The 25,296-nt window shown below is 62.3% G+C and overlaps 1 protein-coding gene across 7 annotated transcripts in view; it reads right to left on the bottom strand.

Moving 5' to 3' along the window:
• The window catches only part of BRSK2 (BR serine/threonine kinase 2), a 64,107-nt gene that overhangs the window by 21,393 nt on the left and 17,418 nt on the right, over positions 1-25,296 (bottom strand). For 5 of the 7 annotated variants that reach the window (XM_023183480.1, XM_023183479.1, XM_023183481.1 and 2 more), the window contains exons 2-4: positions 4,608-4,702; positions 2,545-2,630; positions 178-318 (exon numbers count right to left, since the gene is read on the bottom strand). In XM_023183480.1, the coding sequence (XP_023039248.1) occupies positions 178-318; positions 2,545-2,630; positions 4,608-4,702 (322 nt within the window). Of the gene's footprint in view, positions 1-177; positions 319-2,544; positions 2,631-4,607; positions 4,711-23,302; positions 23,741-25,296 lie in introns of those variants that run through there. The other 2 variants (XM_023183483.1, XM_023183484.1) reach the window with 2 other exon arrangements.

Raw genomic sequence — 25,296 nt, 5'->3', positions numbered from 1 at the left:
GTGCCCTCGAGGGGTAGACAATGGCCGGGGGACGGTGTGCCTGAGGGGCAGCTAATGGGGGGATGGTGCACCTCGGAATAGCACACTAGGGGGTGTAGTCCTTGGGGCACGGGGGCATCTGCAGTGGCATCCTGGGGGTTGGGGTCCCTGGGGAGTGGGGGCACCGGGTGGGCTCACCATATGGAGTGGCTGTGGCAGAAGTCCAGCGCGGAGATGATCTGCCGGAAGAACTTACGAGCCTCCTTAGGCGTCAGCCTCCCCTTCTTCACCAGGTAGTCGAAAAGCTCACCACCTGACACGTGTTCTAGCACCAGGTACCTGCAGGAGACGGGGCCACCAGTGCGCCCAGCTGTGGCTGCCAGCCTCCCCTCCTCATCCCAGGGCCTCCCACAGCCACCTCCTGGCCAGCCTCTCTGCAGGCCACCCCCATCCTCCCACTGGCTGGGGAGGCAGCTGAGAGGAGCCCTGACTACGGCAGATCTCAAACATCTGGGTTCCTGGGGGTGGGCCGTGATGAGTCTGCAAGGAGCCTGGGGTGGGGTGGGGGAAGAGGGGCGGGTGAAGGGATGGGTCTGGGGACACAGCAGCCAGGGAGAGTTTGGAACCCGCAGGCTGAGTGTGGCGGTTGCTGGGGCCAAGGCGCAGTGCATGGGGTGGCCTCGGGGCTCTGCCCTGCCTGCTCTGGCCCTCACACCTTGTGGTCCCCTTGCACCTCAGTGCCATGGGCACCAAGCAGGGAGACCACACAGCCGCATCCAGGGACCCAGGGACCATCTGGGCCGCTGTGAGGGGGAGACAGAAGGCCATGGGGAGGGGGTGAGGAAAGGTTGGTGTGGCCCTCCCCTTCCTACCCTGGCGGGCTCCCAGCACCCCCCAACATGGGGTCTCAGCCACATGGAGGGTCCTGAGGGGCTGGTTCCTGGTGAGAGACCCGTGGGATGCTGGATGCAGCTGCCTGGGGGCCGCTGCGCCCAGGCGGAACCAGCTCCAGGGGGAGGCCTGTGAGGGTGGTGGGCCAGGTGTGGCCGTGGTGATGTCAAGGGGCTGCACAGGACAAAGGGGTGGGGCCTTGGACAAGGGGGTGGAGCCTTGGCACATGCTCAGAGTGCAGCGGGGACCGGGGGCACCGGCTGCCCCAGGAGCTGGTCTTGGCAGGAGTCGGGGCTCCAGTGTGGGGATGGGAGCAGAGGTCGTGGTGGTGAAGCTCCCACGGCAGAGGAAGGTGGTGGGGGCCACAGGGTGGGATTCTGGGCAGGGGGTGGCCAGGCCCAAGGCTCAGCATAGGCCACACGGTGTCCAGAGGGGAGTGGGACAACACCCAGGGCCAGACCTCGGTAGAAGCCCCGAGCGCAGCCGTGCCCACCTCTTGGGCTCTTTCCTGTCCTTGGGCCTTGGCCCGCGGTGCCCGTCCTCCCCGCACTCCCCCACCCTCCCCTCCAAGAAGGGCCTCCCCAGGACCCCACCACACCGGCACCATGTCACAGCGAGGAAGCCTTGCCCCTCGTCACGGTCCACCTTGCCAGCATCAGGGCCAGGACCGCCCCCGCCCCCCAGGCCTCTGGTGACAGTTTCTGTGTCCCTGCTCATGGCGGGGCAGGCGGGCTCCCCACACCCCACCCCTGGGTTTCCTCTCCCCAGCTACACACGAGCTGGCCACTGGCACATGCTCCCCATGAGAATGAGCGAGAAACCCAGGCCTGAGCGGAAGTCGCTGCTGGGGGAAGGGGAGTGGCTGGTTCTGCCAGACCCTCCGCCAGCTTACCCTGAGGGCAGCCCCCCAGCCCAGCCCTGTATGTTCCCTGCCCCCTCCATGCCTGATTCCTCAGAGACGCCCAGCTGGCATCACCTGGCAGGTCAGGATGCCGCCCTGGGACCAGCGAGGGTCAGGTGGGGCTCAAGGCCAGACAGCCCTCAGGCAGCAGCCCTCATCCATGGGAAAGGCCATCAGAGCGCACAGAGGAGCCCGCCCCGTGCGTGACCGCTGTGCCCACTCCCAGGAGCTCCCTGAGGCTGGGTGTGGGGGGATGGGGTTCACAGCCAGGCATGCCTGGGACAGGGTGGGGATTTCTGCTGGCCTCAGTGGCTGTGGGGGTGACAGGGTCCAGGCAGGGCGGGAGCCTGATGGCTGTGCCTCGTGTTGGGGAGCCTCAGAGATGGAGACATGGCTCAGTGGGGCTAGGGAAGTCCCGGGCAGAGGCTAGGAGGCTCAGCGTGGCCATGTGGGGAGGGCCAGGTGCTCCGGCCCCTTGCCCTGAAACACCTATGCCCCCTCCAGAAGGCCCTGTTCCCCCTTGCCGGCCTCAGGCTGGTGGCTCTGCAAGCCCCACAGAGCAGGTCTCTGGACTGGTCAAGAAACAAGAGACCACAGCGGCCTGGGCGGAGACCCTACCTAGGCAGTGTTCATGCTGGCAGGGCCAGGGCTGCTGGGGTGCAGTAGGCACCCCCGGCCTCCAGCCCCAATGCTCCCCAAGCCCCGGCCGCCTGCCCCTGCAGCGACAGCCCCCACCTCTGCCACCCCAGCTCTTCAGACCCAGCAATACCTACAAATATTTTTTGTTTTCATAAACGTCGTGCAGCTTTAGGACGTGGGGGTGCTCGATGAGCTTCAGGATCGCGATCTCCCGCTCCACCTGCATGGGAGAGACCAGAGTATGTCACGCTCGCACGGCTGGGGCACTCTTCTCTCCCCACAGACGCCACCTTTGGTGCCAGCTGTGGGGGACACAGGGATGTGGGCTGCTCAGCTGGGGCCCTGGCTAGTGGAGAGGGCAGAGGGCAGGGAGAGCTGCAGTGGAGGGAGCCCAGGCCCCAGGGCTGACAGCAGCCTGTAGGGCTGAGGACTGGGGTCCCCTGGAGCAGGAAGGTCCCTCCCCACCCTGCCCAGGAAGGCAGGCAGCCTGGGCCTCGGTGCTGCTCCTCTCCGTGAGCCCAGCCTCAGGAATGGGGCCTGGAGCTGCCGGAAAGGAGGCCTCCCAGGCTCCTAGCTAGTCGGATGGAGGGCCCTTCCAGGCAGGCTGTGCCTGGGCTCCGTCGTTCCTCACGGTGGAGGCCTCACAGGAGTAGGGGCCAGGACAGGCTTCTGTGGGCTCAGGACTAGCACGAGGTGGGGGCAGCGACCTGTGTGTGCCAGGCATAGAGTGGGCGTGCAGGCCATGTCAGGGCACGTGTCCCCCATCTGCAGGCTCCCAGCTGGTACTGTCCCCAAGTGGGAAGGGCCCCAGGGAGGGACAGAAGTGACCCCTGAGGGCACCTCAGAACACCCAGTCCTGCTCCGAGGTGAGGGCAGGGCCTCCTCCCTCAGACATGCAAGCCTGGCCACGGGCACCTGGTGCCCCGGCCAGCACAGAGGAGTTGTCGTGTCAGTGGTGGGGCCAGCCAACGCCACAGCCTGGGGGACCCAGCACTCAGGAGCCAGGGTGGACGAGGCTTTGGGGCTGGGGCCAGTCTTGTGATGGGGTCCCAGCCCTGGCAAGTTGGCCAGCCTGTCCCCAAGCCCTTCCCTCCCAGGCGGGCAACTGTGCCCGGCACTTGCAGGTGACAGGGACACCTCCCCCCGCCCCACATCTCCAGGCCCTCCTTCACTTGGGGCTCACAGGCACCTCCCAAATTCAGCATGAGACTCTCCCCAGCTACACCCTGTACTAGATCTCTCTGCCAGGCGCTGTCCTGGCCCGGTCACTCCCAGGGTCTCTGTTTCTCCTCCAAGGCAGGGTCGGACCCTGCTAGCCCCATCCAAGCAGCCCTCAGCAGCCCTTAACGCCGCTCACACCTCCCCATAGGGTCCCTGGGCCTTCCCAGTTTAGTCTGGTTAATTCCTCCATACCCCCAGCAGCTGGGGGGTGCTCAACATGTCAGGGTCCCCAACCGTCAGCAGCTTCCACAGGCCTCTCCTCTCTCAGCTACTCCCACTGGCCCTGGTCCCAGTGTCTTGCCCCACCCACAGCCCTGCACACAAAGGAGTGAATGCAGGGGAAGGGAGGGCAGGGGGCTCGGCTGGCCCCAGTGCTGGGAGGGTCCCACAATGCCAGCCCAGGTCCCACTGTGAGCAGGACCGGGAGCAACTGGGAGCCACAGCCTCTGCCTCTACACCCAGGGTCAGGCTTCCCAGCAGCTAGGGCAGCCCCCTCCCTACTGAGAGGTGGGTCAGAGCCCAGGAGTCCTCCACCCAGGGGGCCTGCCCGGACCCCACAGTGATCAAACACCTCCGCATGGAGCCAACGAGGAGGAAGGCAGGGCTCCCCTCTGCTAAGCTGGGCCCTGATAGGGGAGGGGCTGCTCTGAGGCAGGGGCCTCCTCTGGATTCTAGCTGGGGACACTGAGGCTCTGCCCGCTAGTACAGCAGGTCAGTGCAGCGACTCAACTGCCCAGCTGCAGCCAGTCCCCTCCGGGGTGCCCACTCTGCTTGGGGCAGGAGAAAGGCAGGGCCAGAGGGGAGAAAGAAGGGCAAAGGCGCCCTGTCAGGGGGCCAGCAGGGGTGCGGCTGCCCAGGAGCCTGCAGGACACCCCCGCACTCAGCTCCGCAGGTCCCCACAACGCTGGCTCCCACCCCTGGGCATTTCCCCCCCCACCCCCCCGCCCGCCCCGCCTCCCTCCCCGGCCCCGCCCACCTTCATCAGCACAGACTCGCTGAGCTTCTCCCGGTTGACGATCTTGATGGCCACCTTCTGGCAGGTGACACAGTGAACCCCAAGCTTTACCAGGCCTGCGGGAGAGAAGAAGCCTCGCTCAGACCTGCCCGGGGAGCCTGCAGCGAGCACCTGGCTGGACTCTGCAAGTTGGGGGCCTCCTCCCACATCCTGGACAGCAGCGGCCCCACCCACTCCAGGGCGGACTCGGCCTCGCCCCCTGGGTCGCTGTCCGGAACAGCTCAGTGCTGGCCTCCTGCTGCCCCCACAAAGCTGCGTCTTCCCTCCACGCCAGCCCTTTGGGCTTCTCGGGTCTCCGTGGCCCCACTCGCCCTCTCCCCTGTCCCAGAGCACCCAAATCCCCTCCCTCTGGCCTTCAACCACCCTCAGCTGGGAGCCAGGGTACCCTCGAGGCCCCTGCATGGCCCAGGAAGGCCATTCCCCGCACACCCTGACCTGAGACCCCCCACCTGCAGCCTTCTGCAGATATTCCCCACCCGCAGTCCTCTGCAGAGACCCCCACCCGCACCCCTCCTCTGCTGAGGTACTGCTCTGCACCTGAGCCCCGGCCCTGTGTTCACCCCAGGACACCAGGACGGGCCCCAAGTGGCTCCCTAAGCAGCACTGCCCTGGACCTCCGTGGCCCCGCAGCCCCTTCCTTCCCAGACCTACCTAAAAGGCAGGCAGGGTGCTCTGGGAATGTGCCTCGGCTGGGCGCATGGTCCTGGTCCCCCTCCCCGCCTCGGCCCACCCTCCCTTTCTCCTCTCCCCACTCTTTTCACAGCCAGGTACTTGCCCCTGCCCAGGACAGCCCGGCCACACCCCTGAGCCCCACCTGGCCCGAGCTGTGGTCTTGACACTGGAGATGCCCCAGGCGCCCACAACCCGGGCCCTCTCCCACCATCAAAGGTCCCCAGGTGCACTCACGGGCCCATTCCGTGTTGGGGCATGTTGGAATCATGTGGGGCCCAGGTTATCACAGGGGACGCCATCTCCCAGGTGCGCCCAGACACCCAGAGCCTGCCCAGGTTATCACAGGGGATGCCACCTCCTAGGAGCACCCAGGCACCCAGAGCCTGGCTGGCGTTCCCACTGGGCTTTAGTGGACGTCACCCTTCCGTGCACGTGCTGTGCTCAAATTTCACCCAGACTCGGCCTCACCCTGGTGACCCGCGGGACGTCACCCGTGTTTACTGACCGTGTGGGTCTGCTCTGGGCTCCTTTCCTGCTCCTGTTTTTATACTGGTGCACGCACATGTGTGCATTTTCTTACCAATTTGCAAGAGCCCTTTGATTTTTATGGGAAATTAATTCTTCATTCGTCTCACGCGTCAAGCATCCACTCCACCTGCCCCATCGGCTTTTAGCTTGACTCTGCCCTTTCCGTCAGTTTCATTTGTGCGGCATCGTGCTCGGCTCTGGGTGAGCCCAGGCCGGGTGGGGAACCCAGGACCCTGTCGGAGACCAGGCTTCCCCAGAGGCAGGAGGAGCTGCAGGCCGGGCGGGGACACGGGCTGGGCACAGAGGGGAGCCCAGTGCCTGGGATGGGGGGCGGCCTCTCCCTGGCGGCCTTTGATCCAGCACGAGGCCTGTGATTCACTTGGCCAGGGGAGCACTCAGGAGGGCCTGGCGCCCTTCACCCGTAATCCAGGGCAGCTGGAGGCGCCCACAGCGCAGCCCTCCCCAGGCATGAGGCTGGCCTGCACCCCAGGGCAGGGAGCACCTGCAGGAAGGACTCAGCCCCACATACGGAAAGAAGCAAGAGCTCAATGTCCCCCAAACATGGCTGCAAGGCTAAGGCGTGGTCCCTGACAACAGCCTCTGGTCTGAAGGCCATTGAGCTCCTAAACCCCTCCAAGACAAACTCCTGGGAGGATGCAGCCAGAGGCCAGGACAGGGGCTCCCAAAGAAGGGAAGAAATGACCCAGAAGTGCCAGCACAAGGCACCCTCAGGAGTCCCCGTGCCCTCAGGAGACCCCTCAGGAGTGATCAGGAGACCCCAAAGGATGAAGGGCCCACACCCTGCCCCAGGGCGTCATGAGGGCCGGGGTGAAGTAGGAGGGAGGCTGTGGTCAAAGTCCCCAAGGCCGCCGGGACAGCATTCCCAGGGAGGGTGGTCCTCGTGGTTCTGCATTTTCACAAAAGATGACCCCACACAGGAGGTAAGTCATCAGGTCACAGTCACCAAGGGCACGGGGCAGCCATTAAACAGTGGCGAGACCTGATCAGACTGCAGAAGATGCTCATCACTGAGCACAGCAGGATGCTGTTTACAGAGCAGCAGGGCCCTGGGCGGGGACAGCACGTGTGGCCACACACACAGACACGCACCTGTGTACACCCCTCGGTGTGTGCACACCTCTATGCGTGCACACACACACCCGGTGCACACCTGTGCACACACTGCACACACCGCTATGCACACACACGTGCACACACCCACATCCAGTGCACATGCCCACATACCATGTGCACATACCCTGTGCACACACACCCGTGCACACACGCACACACCCAAGACACGTACACCCATGCACACACACGCCCAGCGCACACAAGCACCCAGTGCACACACCCCCAGTAACCCGTGTGCATACACCCATGCACACACAGTACACACGCCCATACACACCCATGCATGTACACACAATTACATACACCCACAGTGCATGCACACCCCATCGTGCACACACACACCATCGTGCACACACACGTACAAACAGGCACACTCCCAGTGTGCGCACACACATCCTTGAATGACAGGAGCCAAAAGGTGTGGAGAGCACAGTCCGACCTCCAGAAAAGGAAAGGAAGTGGGGACTGACAATGGGAGGGAGTGACGCCACCTGGCCCAACTTCCCAGAAGCCGATATTGAAAGGACACTGCTGGGCCCATCACAGATCAGGACAGCCAAGTCTCGAAGCACTGGCCTTGCTCCAGGCGCTGCTTTGAGGGGGGCCCCTTCACCCCCATTTCACAGATGAGGAAACAGTGGTTCCATCCCCTGCCAGCGCATGTGGCTCAGAAGGGCTGTGAGGACAGTGGATCATGTGCAACAAGACATTCCTGGCAAGCCCCCACCTTCCCAGAGGAAGTTCTGGGGGGGATGGAGCCACGGGGGTGAGCCTGTCGCAACCACAGAGCCTGCCCACGTCCTTGAGGCTGGGGTCTGGGGGCTGCAGGTGGCAGGCGGCCTCTCGAACAGCAACAGAGTCACAGAGGAGACACAGCCACCGAGAGCCTCCTGCCTGTGCTCAGGAGTCCCACGGTGGCTCGGGTGAAGGCAGCCAGGACGCAGCAGGCCGGGGTGCAGGAGAGCCGTCCCCAGCTGCGTCCTGGAGCTCTGACCACTCCTCCTGCCTGCATCCTCTTTCACTTGCTGCCTCTATGCCTAGAAAGTCCTTTCCCCCTTACTGGACTCTGAAGACTCCTACACACCTCAGAACCCATCATGGAGGTGGCCCTGGAGGTAAAGCTTCCCTGGGTTCCCAGGCAGCAGTGCAGCCCTCTGTGTCCTGGTCCCCCTCAGCTCCAGGGTTCTCTGAGCGGAATGTTTGGGTTGTGAGCAGTTTTGCCACTTTCTGGAGGCAGGGAGTGGGGACTGTGCCATGAGAGTCCCTCCTGACTGGGCCGTAGCCTGGAGGATGGGGGACGGGAGGCTGGAGTGGGGAAGCCCAGGGCCACCCTTCGTTATCCACCCCTGGAACTCGTGGCTTATTTTCCAATTGAGATTCCAGCTCTAATTACTGTCTTTACACAAACAGGCTTGGCCATTGAGCGGGAAGGCGCGCAGTGCCACAGATCACTGCCCAGGGCCCTGAGGAGGTGGGCGGCACACAGCAGTGGGGGACAGCAGCTCACGCCAGAACCATTTCTGTGGGAGCGTGCGCTGGCGGGTGCCCAGTCTCCCTGTGCCCCCCACAGGGAAGGGCCCGGGCACGTGGAGCCCCAGGGCATCACAGGGAAGCCACAGGTATGCCATGAGGTTGCTGGGCCTCAGGGAGCAGACTGGCGTGTTATCACGGGTGCCCTCGGGTGCTCCTGAGTCAGCCAGGAGAGTCAAAGGGAGCCCCGGGACCACCCTGCATGTGGTCTCTGAGAGCAGACCCTGACCCAAGTCCCAGGCTGTTCAAGAAGTGAGGGGCCTTTTCCCGCCTGGGCCAGGCGAGGCAGCCGCACAGCCCCTGCCCCTCCACTCAGCTCCCCAGGAGGGCTGGCACTTTCTGGAGGGGCAGTGAGGGCTCAGTTCTGCAGCTCTGCCAGCAGCGCCCTCTGCCCCCAGGAAGCCTGTGGGGCTGTGGGGAGAGGGGATGGGGGGCTGCAGGCCCAGGAGCCAGGCGAGCCTCGGGCTGGACCGGCTGCTCTTTAGTTTGGGTAGGCCCCTGGGGCGGGTGGCAGTATTGGCACTGGGGAAGGACCCTCTGCAGCCCCCTCACCGTCCCGGCATGCGCCAGACTAAAGTTGCACAGCAGGTATGGGGACAGCCTGAGGTGCTGCCCCCCCATCCCCCGCATGCAGACCCAGGGGCTGCTCACCAGGCAGAGGCTCCCGTTTCATGGACTTGCCTCCTGCTGGCCACTCCAGGGCCCTCCCCACCTGCACTTGGCTGAGGGATCCTGAGTTCCCTCCCAGCGGCCCTGCCACATCCTGTGTCTGCACCCCCAGGCCCTCTCTGCTCCCCACCACGTGGCTCCTGGTCTGTCCATTACCCCCATTCCCATTGCCAGCAACCACCTCCTGGATGGAGGACACCTCACAGGTGGGAGTCACGCAGAGAAGACACGTGGTGCCTTCACCCAGGGCCTCTGCGAGTTCCTGGCACCCCAGGGCCTTCCCTGCACAACCCAGATTTGCTGGGACAGACCCAGGCTTGAGACCAAGCTTGTCAGGACTGGGCACACCCCCGAGGGCTACGTGCGTCCTCCCCAGTGTGCCCTGTCTCCTGCGGAGTCTGAAAGGAATAAAGTGACAGTTCAAGCCTGTGCCTTCCCCTGGGAGGGCCACCTCGGGTATTTACACCTCACAGACCCAAGCCCAACTGCCAGCAGAGCGCCCCCCCCGACATATCCTCAGTGCCCGCTGCCCGCCAGGCCTCCATCCAGGCCCTGATGGCCACGTGGCCCTGCCCATCCCACGCAGCTGGGCACCCAGAGCGCCCTCACAGGGACTGATGTGTGCTGGTGTTTGCTTTTCTGAATGGACGCACACAGGCTAGGAGCCAGGAGCTGGCCCACCGTCCGGAGCGCTGGGTTTAGGGGGAAGGCTGGACAGGTGAGGGGTGCTCACCATGGCACCGCATAGGGCAGCAGAGCCTCAGCATCCAAGCCCTGCAGCCAGGCAGTCAGGGGCCTGCCTCTCAGCATCACGTGAGGGGATGCACTGGGGACCTGGCCGTGCCGTGCACAAGCCTCATGCACTCAGGAAACGGCTGTTTCCGTAACGACCTAGAGCAGCTGCACTCACTTCCCTGAGACATAGAGGGAAGAGGCTTGGGGCTGCCAGGAGCCCGCGGGGCAGTGGAGACCTGGTGCTCAAGCCCCTACCCCTTGGGTTCACCAGACAGCTTCCCGACTCAGTTTCTCTCCAATGTGCGCTCCCACCCGTGCCCTGGCCCTGCTTCAGCCCTCCCTAGCCATGGGGCCCCAAGTCCACTCTCCAGAGGCCTGAGGCACCGGCCCCAGGGTGTCCTCCCAACGCCCTCCCCCGCCCCACACCTCCTCCCATCTCCACAGTGCACACCCAGCGCCACGGCCTGGAGGGCCACCTGGGGACACCGTCGGGTGTCTGCTACCCACCCTCACCCAGAAGGGGGTGGGTTCCAAGAGAAAGGACGGGGGCAGCTCATCTACCCAAAGACCAGCGGAGAGGACGCAGGGCAGGAGACAAGCTTTGGGGTAGGGGAGGGTGCGCGAGGGATGGGCTGCTGTCCTTGGTGCTGAACGCAGCCCCTGGCCCAGGCCGCAGGGAGGAAATGTCCTGAGGAGTGGGGTGCCCTGCCCTGCCCCCACCCCACCCAGGCGGCTCCCAGAGACCAGCACAGGTGACAACCTGCCCCATCACTGTCACCAACCTGCGCCTCTGGGACCGAGTGGGCCTCATCCACAGACCACACGGACACCACAGCTTCCTCCTGGACTCTGGGAAGCTCAGGGGAGCCCAGTGGCCATGTCTTGCAGCAGCACCCTGCAGGGCGTCCAGGTGCTGAGGACCCGAGGCCCCCACACAGCCTGAGGGACCCCCCAGGAAGTAGACCTTCCAGTCCAGCCTGCAGACCAGGCAGCCCTGGGTGACGCCTTCACCAGAGCTACCTGCCGAGTGGCTGGGACTGATGACCTGGGGAGCTGAGACTCCAAGTGCTGAGAGCGCCGGGACCAAACGGCCATGCAGCGCAGGACCATGAAGACGTCGGGCTTCCCATCCCAGGCCTCGGGGCAGCGCTCAGGACCAGGGTCCAAGTCCCCACGCCTGGCATGAACAGCCTCGCTGAGTGGGAAACACGTGGCCTCAGCAGCAGGGCCTTGGCACTAATCCCACCGATCCCACGGTCTCTGACAAAAAGCCCCAGATTCTTCGCCCATGGAGGTAGCACACGAGGTACTGTGTGGAGCCCCAGGAAGGGGAAGCGTGAAGGCCAGGGAGTCTTGCTCTGCCCCCTGTCCCGCCACCCTGCCAGCCGGTCCCAGGGAGCCCACCTGGCAGAGGCCCAGGTCCAGAGCCTCCATCTGTCTGAACAGTCCCAGCAGGCTCCACAGGGCCCTGCCTGGCCCCCAAGACTCCCGCTGTCCAAGCAGTTTCAACAGGTCCTGAGCCTGGGCCTCCCAGGCCAGGATGGAGGGTGAAGCGTGGGAGGGACGGCCTGTTGGCCAGACGCAGATGGAGGGCGGGGGGGCAGGTGCATAGCTGCCCCATCCTGCCGGGGCACAAAGCAGCCCAGGTCCTGGTGAAGGGGTCCTGGACCCTTCTCCTTTAAATGTTGGGCGAGTTCCTGCCACTCGGGCCCACCCCAGTGAAGGGGTCCCTCACCTACCCCCAATTCCCACACTGGCTACACAGTCCCCACTGTCTGCCTGGAGGGATCACGAGGGCAGGCGGCGGCCACCCCACCAGGACACCTTGTCCCCACCTGGCTCTCCCTGTCCTTCTTCCTCTTGCCCCCACACTCAGACCCACCCAGTGCTGGGGCACCCCCCGCATGAGGCAGTGGCGGGTGAGGGCCTGGCAGGTGGACACCCAGCAGAGACTCCCCTCCGCCTGGCCGGCAAGACCCGCTGTCACTCCAGGGGGATGCTGGGGCTCCCTGGGGCTCACGGAGCAGCTCTGGAGGCCATGGGGACACCGAGGGGTCCACCAGGTCCCACATCACAGCTGGAGGATTTGAAGGTAGAATGGTGGCTCCTATGTGCTCCGATGCCTGGGGTGCATGAATGTGACCTGACTTGGAAAAACAGCCTCTGCAGAGGTTTCTAAGTTATGGATCTCAACATAACATGGCTGGGGATCTGGGGTGGACGCTAACCCAACAACCAGCCTTCCTATCAAAGACCGAGGAAAAAGTGGCTGGGGACACGGCAGGGGGCCACGTGAGGGTGAAAGCAAGATGGTGGGGGGCACTTCTGCAGGCCCAGGGGGCACCGGGAACGCCCAGCAGGGGAAGCCTGGGGCACCGGGATCGCCCAGCGGGAGGAGGCCTGGGGCACCGGGATCGCCCAGCGGGGGGAGGCCTGGGGCACCGGGAACGCCCAGCGGGGGAGGCTTGGGGCAAGGCTTCCCTGAGGCCTCGGAAATGCGGGCCCACCCCGGACCTTGGACCTCCCCCCTCCAGAATGCGGAAGAACGTGTCTCTGCTGGTCAGTGACTCTGCTGTCCGTGGAGCCCCAGGGGCTCAGGCGCCGTCCTCCGCTCACACAACTGTCCATGGGTCCGTGGAGCCCCAGGGGCTCACGCGCTGTCCTCCGCTCACACGACCGTCCGTGGGTCCGTGGAGCCCCAGGGGCTCACGCGCTGTCCTCTGCTCACACAACCGTCTGTGGGTCCGTGGAGCCCCAGGGGCTCACGCGCTGTCCTCCGCTCACACGACCGTCCCTGGGCACAGTCCTTCATCAGGAAACTCCTAAGGCATCTCAAATTCCAGGACCGCGGTGGCTGCCGCACGCCCCTGCCCCCCTCACGGTCTCAGAACTTCCCACGCACACTCTCCACGTGCCTGAACCTGGCCAGAGGCCTCGGCTCCTGACTGAAGGCTCTGCACTGAAGCATTTACGAGGTCTCAGACCCACCCCTAGCCTCAATACACTAAGGACAGGACTTGGGGGAGGGTCCCTGGTTCTGCTGTCTCTGAAGCCTGGACAGCCATGACCCCAACGTCTCCACCACGTCCCCCACGAGACACCACGAGGCACCGGGTCGCCCACGAGGCACCGCGTCCCCCACGAGGCACCGGGTCCCCCACGAGGCACCGCGTCCCCCACGAGGCACCGGGTCCCCCACGAGGCACCGCGTCCCCCACGAGGCACCGCATCCCCGAGACACCACGTCCCCCACGAGACACCGCGTCCCCCACGAGGCACAGCTCTCGGGGAGGTCCTGGGTGCAGGGGCCCTGGAGGTACCTGGACATCGACCCTCCGGGCTGCTCTCTGGCCAAGCTAAGGCTCCCAAGCTGCACTGCCCTCCCCTTGAGCCTTGCAAAGCTCTGTTCCCTTTGCCAGGAGGGGACACAGACACCTGAGGAGCTCAGAAACCCAGGTCTGCGAGACCTTCCATCTCCCGACACCACATCACCAGGTTGGGACTGGCTGCGGGGCTTCCTGGGCAGATAGCAGCCCCCAGCTGGGGCTGGCACAAGCTGCATCTCCGTCACCCCCCGGTCCTGGCTTGGGGAGTGGACATGGCACCGGGAGACTCTGAGGGGAGCGTGTCCAGTTCCCCACAGACAGCCGAGCCTTGGGTGGTCAGACCTGCATGTCTGTGGGGTCTCCAGAGCTCGTCCAGCACCATGGACAGGACGGCCAGAGTGGAGTGTCCTCGGAAGCAGGACTTCAGCCCCTCAGAGGCCCTGTCCAGGCCACACACTTGTCGAGGTCACCCAGGGGGACTGCAGTCAGCCATGCATCCTGGGGGTGTGGGCACCATAGCAACTGCAAACTCAGGAGGTGCACAGGCCCCTCTGCACCGTCCCCACAGCTCCTCACACGTCAGGGCCCACCACAGAGCCTCCTGCACCCTGAGCCAGCCTCAGCCCCGTAAGTTGCTCCCCTTGTGGCCAGCACACCTCCGCCAGTGATACAGGGACCCCCACCCCTCCCCAGAGCACCCGATGGGTGGCACAAGGCAGACAGGGTAGAGGAGAGGCTGAGGAGGGCAGGCCCCACCTTGGACTCTGTGCACACACAGGGCACCAAACGGCTCAGGTGGGGGCTGGGGGCTGTGAGCTTCGATGAGGCCTGGCCAACCCCTGCCCCGCAATCTGCTTGGCTCACCCCTGATTACCCACCTGCATGCTCCCATCAGGGGCCCACAGCTGGGGCTGGGCTGGGCTCTCACCCGACACACAGTTGGCTCTGACCCCGCCTCAAATACACCCGATGATGCGGCAGAGGTGCCACCCTCCCCCGACCTGGCACCCCAACCTCAGGCTAGACCCCCAACAGGCCCAGTGACACCCCCAGCCTGCCCCCTCCTCTCCCGGGCCCTGGTCAGGCCACTGTGCTCACATCTCAGGCAGAGACCCTGGTGCTGGGCCGGCAGGTTTGCTCCCCAGGCTGAGGGTTCCCCCACCTGCCCCGAGAGGGGCCTCTGAAGTTGCCGCAGACTTTGAAGCCTCGTTCCTTCCAGGGACCACAGAGCCCAGGTCCCTGCTCCCTGACCCTTCACCTCCTCAGTCTGGAGACATCCAGGCTCTATGCACCCCCACCCCGCACACCCACGGTAACAGCCCTGACACAGGAGCCGGGGCAGGCGGCAGGAAGGAGCCAGGCCCTCAGCACATCCTCAGAACATCAGCAGATCCCACAGCCTCCGCCGCCTCTTGGGAGACAACTGCTCACGTCGGAAGGAACCTCTCTAGCGAAACTCATGCCGCCCTGAAGTATTTCACACGCACTGCAGCCGCTCCTCTGCCTCTGCCTGGCTCCCACCTCTTAACCCAGCACCCAAACAAAAGGTGGGATGCAGCTCCCACTGGAAACCAGAGAGTGGAGAAGGAAGCAGCCTCCCAGCCCCAGGCTGTTCCAGGACCCAGGCCCCTTCCAAGCAGAGGCGGGCATCTCTGCAGCCCGAGATGGGCAAGGGTGGGCCGGAGCCAGGGCCAGACTGCAGACGCCTGCCTCCCTCCTTGGTGTGACCCCGGGCGTGCCCAGCCTCAGGGGTCTCCTGACACCCCCTCCTGGGAAGTGAAGATTAAATGAGAGCCCCTACACTGTCCCTCCCCTCCAAAGCGCAGCCTCGGGCTGCACCAGGAAGAGGCCCAGGGTCGGCCAAGTCAGGAGCCCACAGGCAGCCCAAAGATCTGCACCCTGAAGATCTGAGGATATTGCTGAGAGTGTCCCAAAACCCCCCTCTGCTCTGCACCCAAATGGAAGATGCTGGTGGGAGGCCCCAGTCAGGCTCCAGGGTTGAGACCTACTTGATAGCACCCAGCCAGAGGGCTGAGGGGTCCCTGGGGGGTACAGACGCCCTCTCCATGAAAGGCTCAAGCCGGGCTCTTAAGGTCAGGTGGAAAAGCAGGGAGTTGCATTTGCTGGACACCACACAGAGGCTGAGCCCCCAGGACTGCCAGCACCACCTAGAGCTGAGGACAGGAGTGACCAGAGGAATTCCCCAGGCAGGCCACAAAGAGGGAGACAGCCAGGGAGGAGGTGTGTCCCCAGGGGACAGCCCAGGCAGTGGAGGAAGAGGCTGGAGCTGGGGACCAAGGGGGTGGAGACAGGACTTGGGGGAGCCACAGGTCCAGGCAGGGCCTGCGTGGAGGGGCCTAGGCTGAGGCTGGCGGACCTCACGCTCACCTGCCAAATCTTCCTGAATTAAACAAGAGGGAGCCTGGCCATGACGGGGGAACCTCAAAACATTCAAGAACCTTCTAGAAGCAGGCAGGCAGAGGAGGCGGAGGGTGGGCCTGGGCCTGCCTGTCTCCAGGGGACTTGGGAAACTGAAAATATGTGTGTGTCAGCCGGAGTGCAGGGCAGGCCTTGGGCGGGGCTGCAGAGACCCCGGAGCACCTGCCAAGGGTGTGCACAGGTTGGGGGCCGCCCCGGCCGGCCTCTCCCCTCTCTGGGCCAACAAGAGGGATAGTTGGGGTCACGCCCAGCAGAGTGGGGGCTGGCCCTGCAGCAAAATCTGTCTCATCCTGATAAGGCCGCCCCACTCCCTGCCCATTAGGCCATCACACACACACACACAGGTGCATACATGCACACTCGCATGCGTGTACAGACACCAAGCCCCTAGGCAGAGGCCCTGCCTTCCAGAGAGACAGACGAGACAACGTTCCCTCTTAACCAAGAGAGAGGAGGCTCCGCACTCAACCAGGCTTCCTTCGAGACTAATGACCACGTGCCTGGGTGCGGGAGGAGGTGTGGAGCCTGGAGCTGAAGCAGGAGCACTGGCCCTCATTAAATGGATATTTCAAACATTCTTGTTTCTGTTTTTATCAAGACAGAATCTGACTCTGTCGCCCAGGCTGGAGTGCCGTGGCGCAATCTCAGCACACTGCAACCTCCGCCTTCCGGGTTCAAGTGATTCTCCTACCTCAGCCTCCTGAGCAGCTGGGATTACAGGCGTGCACCACCACACTCAGCTAATTTTTGTATTTTTAGTAGAGACAGGGTTTCACCATGTTGGCCAGGACGGTCTCGAACTCCTGACCTCAAGTGATCCACCCACTATGGCCTCCCAAAGTGCTGGGAAAACAGGCGTGAGCCACTGCGTCTGGCCAAAACAAGTATTTCCAAAATTCTGTTGATTGCACCAGTGTGCTAGGATTTAATGAGTGATTGCATCTATAAACAAGGTCTACAAAAACGACTAAGAAACATAAAAATGCTCTAAGACATGAAAAATAATAACTGCTAGAATAAGAAACTATTTAAATAAGGACTGAAAAAATGAGAAAATACCCAGCAGAGCGGAACAAGATAAACAGAAAGACGCAGAGAGGCCACCAACCCAACAGCTCAGTGCTTGGAGCTGCCTAAGCAGCCAGTGGCTGGAAACACCACCCAAGAGGGAATCACGTCCCAGGGGCCACAAACACAGCTGAGCAAAGGCCTCCCGGGGCCCAGGCTCACACCTGACATGCACCTGCAGGGCCCACAAACACAGCTGAGCAAAGGCCTCCCGGTGCCCAGGCTCACACCTGACACGCACCTGTAACCAGGAGCTCCCAGACACTTGCTGCTTTCAATCAATCAACCGATCAATCCATCAATCAATCAGGTATCCACTGCGCTTCTATTAGTGACAGGCACTTACGGCACTACAGAAAAAAAAGAAACAACTTCCCCACCCAGGAGTTCAGGCCCTTGGATATGTGTTACAGCTGAACAGAAATTTGCTGGCAGGCCCCCAGTCCCAGCCCAGCTGAAGTCCTGTTTGGATCTGGCTGAGCAGCCCCCCACAAGCCCAACACAGGCAGGGAGCCCCTCCGCGATGACGGCTCCTACTTCAGTCTGAACTGCTGCTCTAAATAAACAACACGCAGCATCCAACAAAATGTTACGGCATATACAAAGAAGTGGGGAAATGGGACCCTTCTCAAGAGAAGCAGCAGCCAACAGAAGCAGGACACAGGTGACCCAAACGTTAGAAGTTTCAGGAAAGGGTGAGGTAATACCACACATATGAACGGTGACCTCGATGACCAGCCAGCAGAAACTATCCTGACAAGCACCAGAGCAAAAGAGGGAGGTGGAGACCTCACAGCATGTCAGGCGCCTGCAGGGCCCCTTATAGTCTAAGACACTTGTTCCTGGAGTCCCTCAAAACAGGAGAGAGCAAATGGGGAAGAGGACACATTTTATTTTTATTTTTTTCTGAAATGGAGTCTTGTTTTATCCCCCAGACTGGAGTGCAGTGGCGCAATCTTGGCTCCCGCAACTTCCGTCTTCCAGGTTCAAGCGATTCTCCTTAGTGGCTGGGATTACTGGTGCCCGTCACCACGCCTGGCTAATTTTTGTATTTTTAGTAGAGATGGGGTTTCACCACATTGGCCAGGCTGGTCTCAAACTCCTGACTCATGATCCGCCCTCCCTGACCTCCCGAAGTGTTGGGATTACAGGCATGAGCCACCACACCCGGCTGAAGAGGGCACACTTAAAGAAAAATGAAGAATTTCCCCCAATGTACTAAATACATCAGTCTGTGTATCCACGGGGCTCACTGAACCTCAAGCAGGACAGACACCTGGAGGAACACACCAAGGTGGGTCACTGTGAAACTCACAAAACCGAAGGATAAAGAGAAAACCTCAAAACCAGCCAGAGACGAGCATGACACCCAGGGCCTTGGTGGCGGCTGCCTCTCACCAGCAGAGGACCACGGTGTAGCACCTGCTAAGCACTTGAAGGAACCCAGAACTCTACATCCAGCAAAAGTATCCTCCAAAACCGAGGCTAAATGCCACCATCCGCAGTTGAAGGGAAGCCGGGGGAACGCGTTGGACACGACGCGTGGGAAGCCCTTCAGCCCGAGGGAGCTGAGCCCGGGCCACGGCCTCAGGCAGGGGTGACGGGCACCGGGAAGGGAGCCCATGAGCCTAAAAACCTGTTCTTACAAAAGCATCTCTAAAGACTGACTCTGCCAAACAGTGGATGGCATTGTGGATGTGCCACCCAGGAAACGGAACACTCAACGCTGTGGTCACGTCCTCACGGGCATCACACTCTGTGCTCCTGAGACCCCCCGGCCTCAGGACCCTCCAGACTCTTAATAGTTACTGACAAAATCAAAGTGCTTTGGTTTGTGTGTTTTTATCTGCCAACATTACTGTACTTGAAATTAAAACAGAAATTTTATAAACGCATCCCTCCCCCTCCCCTTGCCCTAGATCGGGTGGTCCCAGGCCCTGGCCATTGCAGAGGTCCCCGTGAGCCAGGTGAGCCCTGGGGTTGCTGGGAGCAATAATGAACTTGGTTTAGCTTGCCTGGTTCCAGTTCCCACTGGCAGTGGACCTTGAAACTCTCAACTTTTCCCAACTTGTTCTGTGATGAAAAACCTACATCACAGAACAGAACCGCCAGGGGCACTCACCTGCCCAAAGCTAGGAGCTCCGGCCTTTATCACAGCTGCCCTCCCAGTGAACAGTGGCCGAGGAGGCCACGGTGGAACCCGTGCAACAGAAGCGGCAGCCACTCCAAGTCCTCCGCCGGGACCACCCTGTGGCCAGCGAGCAGGTAACGGGCTCCTCCAAGCCAACTCATTCTACAAAGTAAAGTGAGGGACCCAAGGGGGTGAGGCATACCCCAGGCAGGCAGGGGTGCCAGCCATCCCGTGGGCACCAGGGCTGCCTTCTCTGTAGGGCCTTAGAAAACCCTAATGAGAGCCGGGCGCGGTGGCTCCTGCCTGTAATCCCAGCACTTTGGGAGGCCGAGACGGGCAGATCACGAGGTCAGGAGATCAAGACCATCCTGGCTAACACGGTGAAACCCCGTCTATGCTAAAACTACAAAAAATTAGCTGGGCGTGGTGGCGGGAGCCTGTAGTCCCAGCTACTCGGGTGGCTGAGGCAGGAGAATGGCGTGAACCCGGGAGGCAGAGGTTGCAGTGAGCTGAGATCGTGCCACTGCACTCCAGCCTGGGTGACAGTGAGACTCCGTCTCAAAAAAAAAAAAAAAGGAGGCCGACTAAAACTAGGTCCAATGAGAAAGTCTGGCAGCTCCTCAAAGTTAAACACAAGCCAGGTGCAGTGGCTCAAGCCTGTAATCTTAGCACGTTGGCAAGCTGGTGAGAGGATTGCTTGAGCCCAGGAGGACAAGGCTGCAATGAGCCAGAATCGAATCGCTGCACTCCAGCCCGGGCAACAGAGTGAGACCCTGTCTCAAAAAAAAATGAACTAATTTTTTAAAAAAGGTAAAGACAGAATTAGCACTCCCAGGTCTAGGCTCCCAGGAACTGAGCTCAGGAACCTGAGTGGGTACTCACACACAGGTCCACAGCGCACCACTCCTGAGAGCCACGAGGTGGAGGCAGCCACGCATCCACGGCAGATGACGGGCCAACAGTGTGGTCTGGCCAACACAGGGAAGCGCATTCAGCCTCAAAAGGAAGAAAACCCCAACAGGGATGACAGCAGATATGGCCCTGAGGACGTTCTGCTGCGTGAAGGAAGCCAGACACAGATGGACGCACGGCCTGGGACCCACGTCTGTGACGTGTCCAGAAACGGAAGGCCGGCCACGCTCCCACGGATGGAGGAGGGGCAAGAGGACACAATGGTGCAGGGTCCGCAGGGCGGAATGTTCTGGAACTAGACAATGGTGGCCACGCAGCTCGCTGAATGCACTGTCCCTGAATTGTACACTTCCATATGGTTAATTTTATATTATGCGAAGTTCATTTTAATTTAAAAAATTCAGTCTACTTTTTATCACTCTCCACTAAACAATGTCAGTGATAAAATATCTGCCATTTCCAAAACACAAATCTTCCTTGGCCTAAGTTCCAAAGAATTGCTGCCTTTGAAGCTGGACCTTAGCACGCTCTGAGGTTCCTCAGCGTCTAATGAACACTGCTTTCCACACACAAGCTCATCCTGGGATCCCAGTGATGCGAACTCTCTGCAGAGGGAAGCTCCCAGCACCCTGAGATCCCTGGAGCGCACTGTGGGGCGGTGGCCTCCCCAGCCTCCAACTGCCACAGGGGCAGGGAGACAGCTGTCCAGGCGGAGAAGCAGCCTGGTCACTCCCAGGCCATCCTCCTCCTACCCGGCCTCTGGAGATTCCATTTGCATGTAGAATTTTAAACAATGGAACAATGGCAACTTTGGGGTGTGGTATTTTTGACTAACACAAATCTTAGTTCATACAGGAAAATCTGAATCTCTTTATATTTGAAGGTAAACGCTTCCTTTTAAATAAACAAACAATTGTTTTTAAACTAAGGACAGATGGAGAAAAAAACGCAGTTATTTATCCCCTGGGGATCACATGACTGTTTCCAAGTCTGGCTACAGTCACGCGTGTGAGGAAGCGGCCGCGCTGCGTGTCCAGTGCGGGAGGCAGCCCGTTCTCCTCGGGGCGGAAGGCAAGGCCGGGCGCTGTGGCTGCCCACCACTGCGTAGCAGCAGCCGCCCACCTGTCCTCGCCTGAGCTTCAGCCCCTCAGGCTGCTCCTTGGCTCTGGGGCCACTGATGCCCCCAGAGATGGCAGGAGGGGCTGATGGAGTCGGGGTGCCAGGCCCCACCACCCCGGGCTCAGTTCAGGCCCCTCCTCTTGGTTTCCCCATTCTGCCCAGGCCCCGCTGCGGACGTGTGTGGTCAGGGTCAGTGGGTGGTGGGCAGTGCAGGGAGCCCAGGCCACGTGGCTCAGCTCCAGGCACACAGACCCAGATGCCCATGCCCACTTCCTTCCTGGCTTGCAGAAGTCCTGCTGGGGAGCTGGGTGCCAAGGCCCATGTGGGCTGTGGGGCTCCCAGGGCAGAAGGCCAGGGCACAGCCTGGGCAGAGGGCCCCCTCCTCCCACAGAGATACCACTGCCAGGGCCCTCGGGGCTGGACAGAGACAGCTCAGGCCCTGCAGAAGCCCCTGGCCTCTGAGAGGGAGGGGTCTCCTGCCATGGTCCTGGGGCCCTGCCTCTGTGAGTCTCCTAGTGGCCCCTGCAAGGGGCTGCAGGGTGGGAGAAGTGGGCCAGAGGCAGGGTCCCCCAGGCTGACCCCAGTGGACAGTGGGGTCAGGGCACACCACCCCGAGGGGCTGTTCTGAGGGGCCATCCCCAGGGGCCATGTGGGAGGCAGAAGCCCCCAGGGGAGTTCAGGCAGCTAGACTTCTGGCTGGCTCCAACCAGAGATCTGGCTTAGGTCTGAGCTGGAGCCATGAGACGGGGAGAGACCCACCCCAGCCCCTGCCCAGCCCCATCCGCCCAAGGAATGGGGGTTCCGAACACGGGCTCCTAACACGGGAAGAAGGTGGCCTGGAGTGCTGCGGGCAGCACCTGCAGTGAGCCCCACCCGTCCACCCCTCAGGCCTGCAGCAGTCAGGGAGGGTGTGCATGGTGGGGGGCCATGGGCGGTCCCGCCCCCGGCAGCCGGCAGTGACTGCCAAGACTGTGCCCTGGGCCAGAGATCAGCTGGGCCTGGGATTCGGGGTTGCTGTGCGTGGCTGGGGCAGAGACCTGATGGGCCTGGGACTCGGGGTTGCTGTGTGCGGCCAGGGCAGAGACCAGATAGGCCTGGGACACACGGTTGCTGTGTGTGGCCGGGGCAGAGACCCAACAGGCCGCGGAGACGCAGACTTGCTCTGGGTGGCCAGGGCGCCGCTGCCCACTCCCAGCAGGAAGGAGGATCCCATCTGGGCTGGGGCTGCCATATCTGACCCCCCAGCCACTGTCCCTGGCTCAGGAAAGGTTTTCTCATAAACACCCCAGCTCCGCTGGGCCCCCCCACCACTGAACCCTCCCCCCAGCCCGACCCTGTCCCGCATTTTCGCATTTTCCGAGGGCACCTGCTCCCTTGGCCCTGCCGACCAAAGAGCTCAGACTCCTCCCACCACACTGCTGCTAAGGCCGGTGACCGAGGACACGTTCCCCACAGGACAGCGCAGCACAGGGGCTGAGCTCTTTTGGGGAGGGCGAGACGAGGGCCCGGATGCCAAGCCAGGCTGATGGACAGAAGCCTCCACACACGGGGGCAGGCCGCACAGCTGGCCCTCCCAGCAGGTGCAGCCCAGCAGGTGCTGGCGAGGTGCCCCGTCCCTGCTGCGGGGGCTGCATCCCTCACGTGTGAGCACACTCCGCCTTGAGCACGCGTGTGAGTGCACAGGGGCCCTGGCCAGTCAGGGAGCATGGCACGCATCTGCTGGGCTGGGCTGCGGGCAGAGCCAGGTCTGGCCTTGTGGTGGCGCGGCTGGAGCAGCTGTGGGCCGGGAGTGTGGGCAGCTGGCACTCTGTGACGGGCAGCCCCTCCCCTGCCCACCGCTGGGCCAGACCTGGGCTCTCTTGGGGAGCAGAGGGAGGAAGGGTGGGGTGCAGGGCCGGCGGGGATGTGCCCATCGGCTGGGGTGGCCCTCAGGGCTCCACAGGGTGAGGCTGGTGCCCTGCCAGGCTCCCTCCCCAAACTAGGGCCAGATGGGGCAGAACTGGGTCCCCTGCTCCAGCCCCTTTCCTGCTGCTCTGGTCTAGGAGCAAGGCTGTGAGGAAGGAAGCTCAGAGTATAACCAGAGCCTACTCTCCCCTCAGCAAGGCTGGCTCAGTGGCCGGGGAGGAGGAACCCAGCCAGCCTGAGGCTGCAGCCCCCACCTCAGGCCCCTGAGGATCCCCAGCTGGTCTCCAAACCTGGGCTGCCTCCTCCAAAGCCCGCCCCCTCCTCCTTCCTGCCAAATCTCCATCTGTTGCCATGGTGACGGGAGCAGAAAAGGCAGACGCAAGGCTGCTCTCCCCGCCCCTGCTCCTGCCCCCCTCAGCGGGGCCCTGGGCGGGAGCCCCCACCCCAGCCAGCAAGGGCCCTGGCCTCTGAGACCAGGGAACACCCACCTTCTGCACAAAAGGGCCATCACAGGCCCTCCTACCAAGTGGCTGCCAAACCTCCTCCTCAGGCCAGGGTGGTCTGGGTGGTGCCCTGCTGTGCCAGGGGTGGGGGGGACACCTGTGGCCTTCTCAACCAGAAGGGGGGTCCCCCAGTCCCCGAGAATGGAGGACCAGCCTCCCCCATGGCCCCACCCTAGGCAGGTGGGGGATTCTGAGGGCAGGCGTTCAGGCGTCAGGCTGTGCTGGCTCAGGGCCACGGGTGTGCCTGGGTGGGTGACCAGCCCTCAGGGACACAGTGTGTGCCTGGCACTCGCAGTCCCCAAATCCACTCCCGGGGACCAGAGAGCCTGACGAGGACAAAAGGGGCGTCTTATGCTTGGCAGTGGGGCCTTCAAAGCACCGAGGTCTGCAGGCCCAGCACCCATCGCACACAGCAGCATGACTGCACCGGGCGCGGACTCTGGGCCGTCACCGCTCTGCGAGGCCAATGTCACAAACCCCCGAACCCCGACTCTGTGCCCGTCACCGCTCTGCGAGGATGACGCCATGAGCGCCCCATCTGCACGCAGGGCTACTCCCTCCGCTTTTGGAGCCGCTGGTGGGCTCAGAAAACCCGTGTCTCCGGCAGGCTCCCCATCTAGGCTGTTCCCAAAGCTCTGTGGAGGCGTGACTGACACACAACAGCCAGGACACATTTAAAGCACACGTGTGTGAAACCACAACCCGGGGGCCAACACACCTGACACCCCCAAAGCGTCCTTGTGCCCTTCAGGCACCCCCCACCCACCACAGCAGCGGCTCTCTGGACGGCGCATTCTCTACAACACCCACAAATAGAACCACACGGCCCAGACACCAACTTCCGCAGACGCCACGCAGCCTCCAAGGAGACACGGAAGTGACTCAAAACCCCCAGCACACCCTGAGTAGGGCAGCCCCAGCGAACTGGGGGGAACGGCCCTCCTCATGGAAAGTGCTCTGACCAGTTCATTGCAAAACCACCAACACCTGTTTCAATGAGCCAAGGACAGGTTAATTCTCTAAGGAAACACGATTCTCAAAAGAAAAGAAACACAGGTGACTAACACCTGTGCAAAGGAGCTCCAATCCCACGGCCCAAGCAGCACAACTGAGCACAGGGAGACGAGGCGGCCTTGGGAGCATGAGGCGGCCAGCTGCCCGTCTGCAGCCCCAGCCTCTCCCCGACACCCCCAGCTCCAGGCAGCAAGGGGTGAAGGGGATGGCTGGGGCGGGGCAGAGAACCAGAGTGGGAACTGCAGGCCCTTAGGAAAGCCAGGCCCATGCCTCTGGGGTCAGACGGCACACACAGATGTGTGCACACACACTCTTGCACAGGCAGACACACACAAACCCGCACAGCCAAATATGCACACACATCCCTGCACAGGCAGACACACATACATCCCTGCATAGGCAGACACAGGCAGACACACACACACACACACACACACACACCCCTGCACAGGCAGACACACATCATGCCCACACAGGCAGATACACACACCCCTGTACAGGCAAATGTGCATACACAGCCCTGCGTAGGCATACAAACACCTGTACAGACACACACACACACACACACATACCCCTGCACAGGCAGACACACATACATCTCCATACAGGTGGACAGACAACCCCGTATAAACAGATATGCACACATACCCCAGCACAGGAAAACACACACACACCCCTGCACAGGCAGACGCACACACACACACCCCTCCCTAGGCGGATGTGCACACACACACACACACCTGCACAGACACACACACACCTGCACAAGCAGATGTGCACACATACCCCACCCGACTCTCAGATCTAGTAGGGACCAGCGGGAAGGGTTCCGATGTGAACCCTGACCTGTGCCATCAGGTTGAGGGTCTGTGGTGAATTCCGCTTGTCAGGATGGCAGCCACAGGGGTGTCCTTGAGGGTCCAGGCCCTGGACCTGACAAGGAGTGGCCGCAGCACGCAGGTGTC

Source organism: Piliocolobus tephrosceles, chromosome 13, assembly GCF_002776525.5.
Source record: "Piliocolobus tephrosceles isolate RC106 chromosome 13, ASM277652v3, whole genome shotgun sequence".
NCBI lineage: Eukaryota > Metazoa > Chordata > Mammalia > Primates > Cercopithecidae > Piliocolobus > Piliocolobus tephrosceles.
This window is presented reverse-complemented; position numbering and strand designations above follow the sequence as displayed.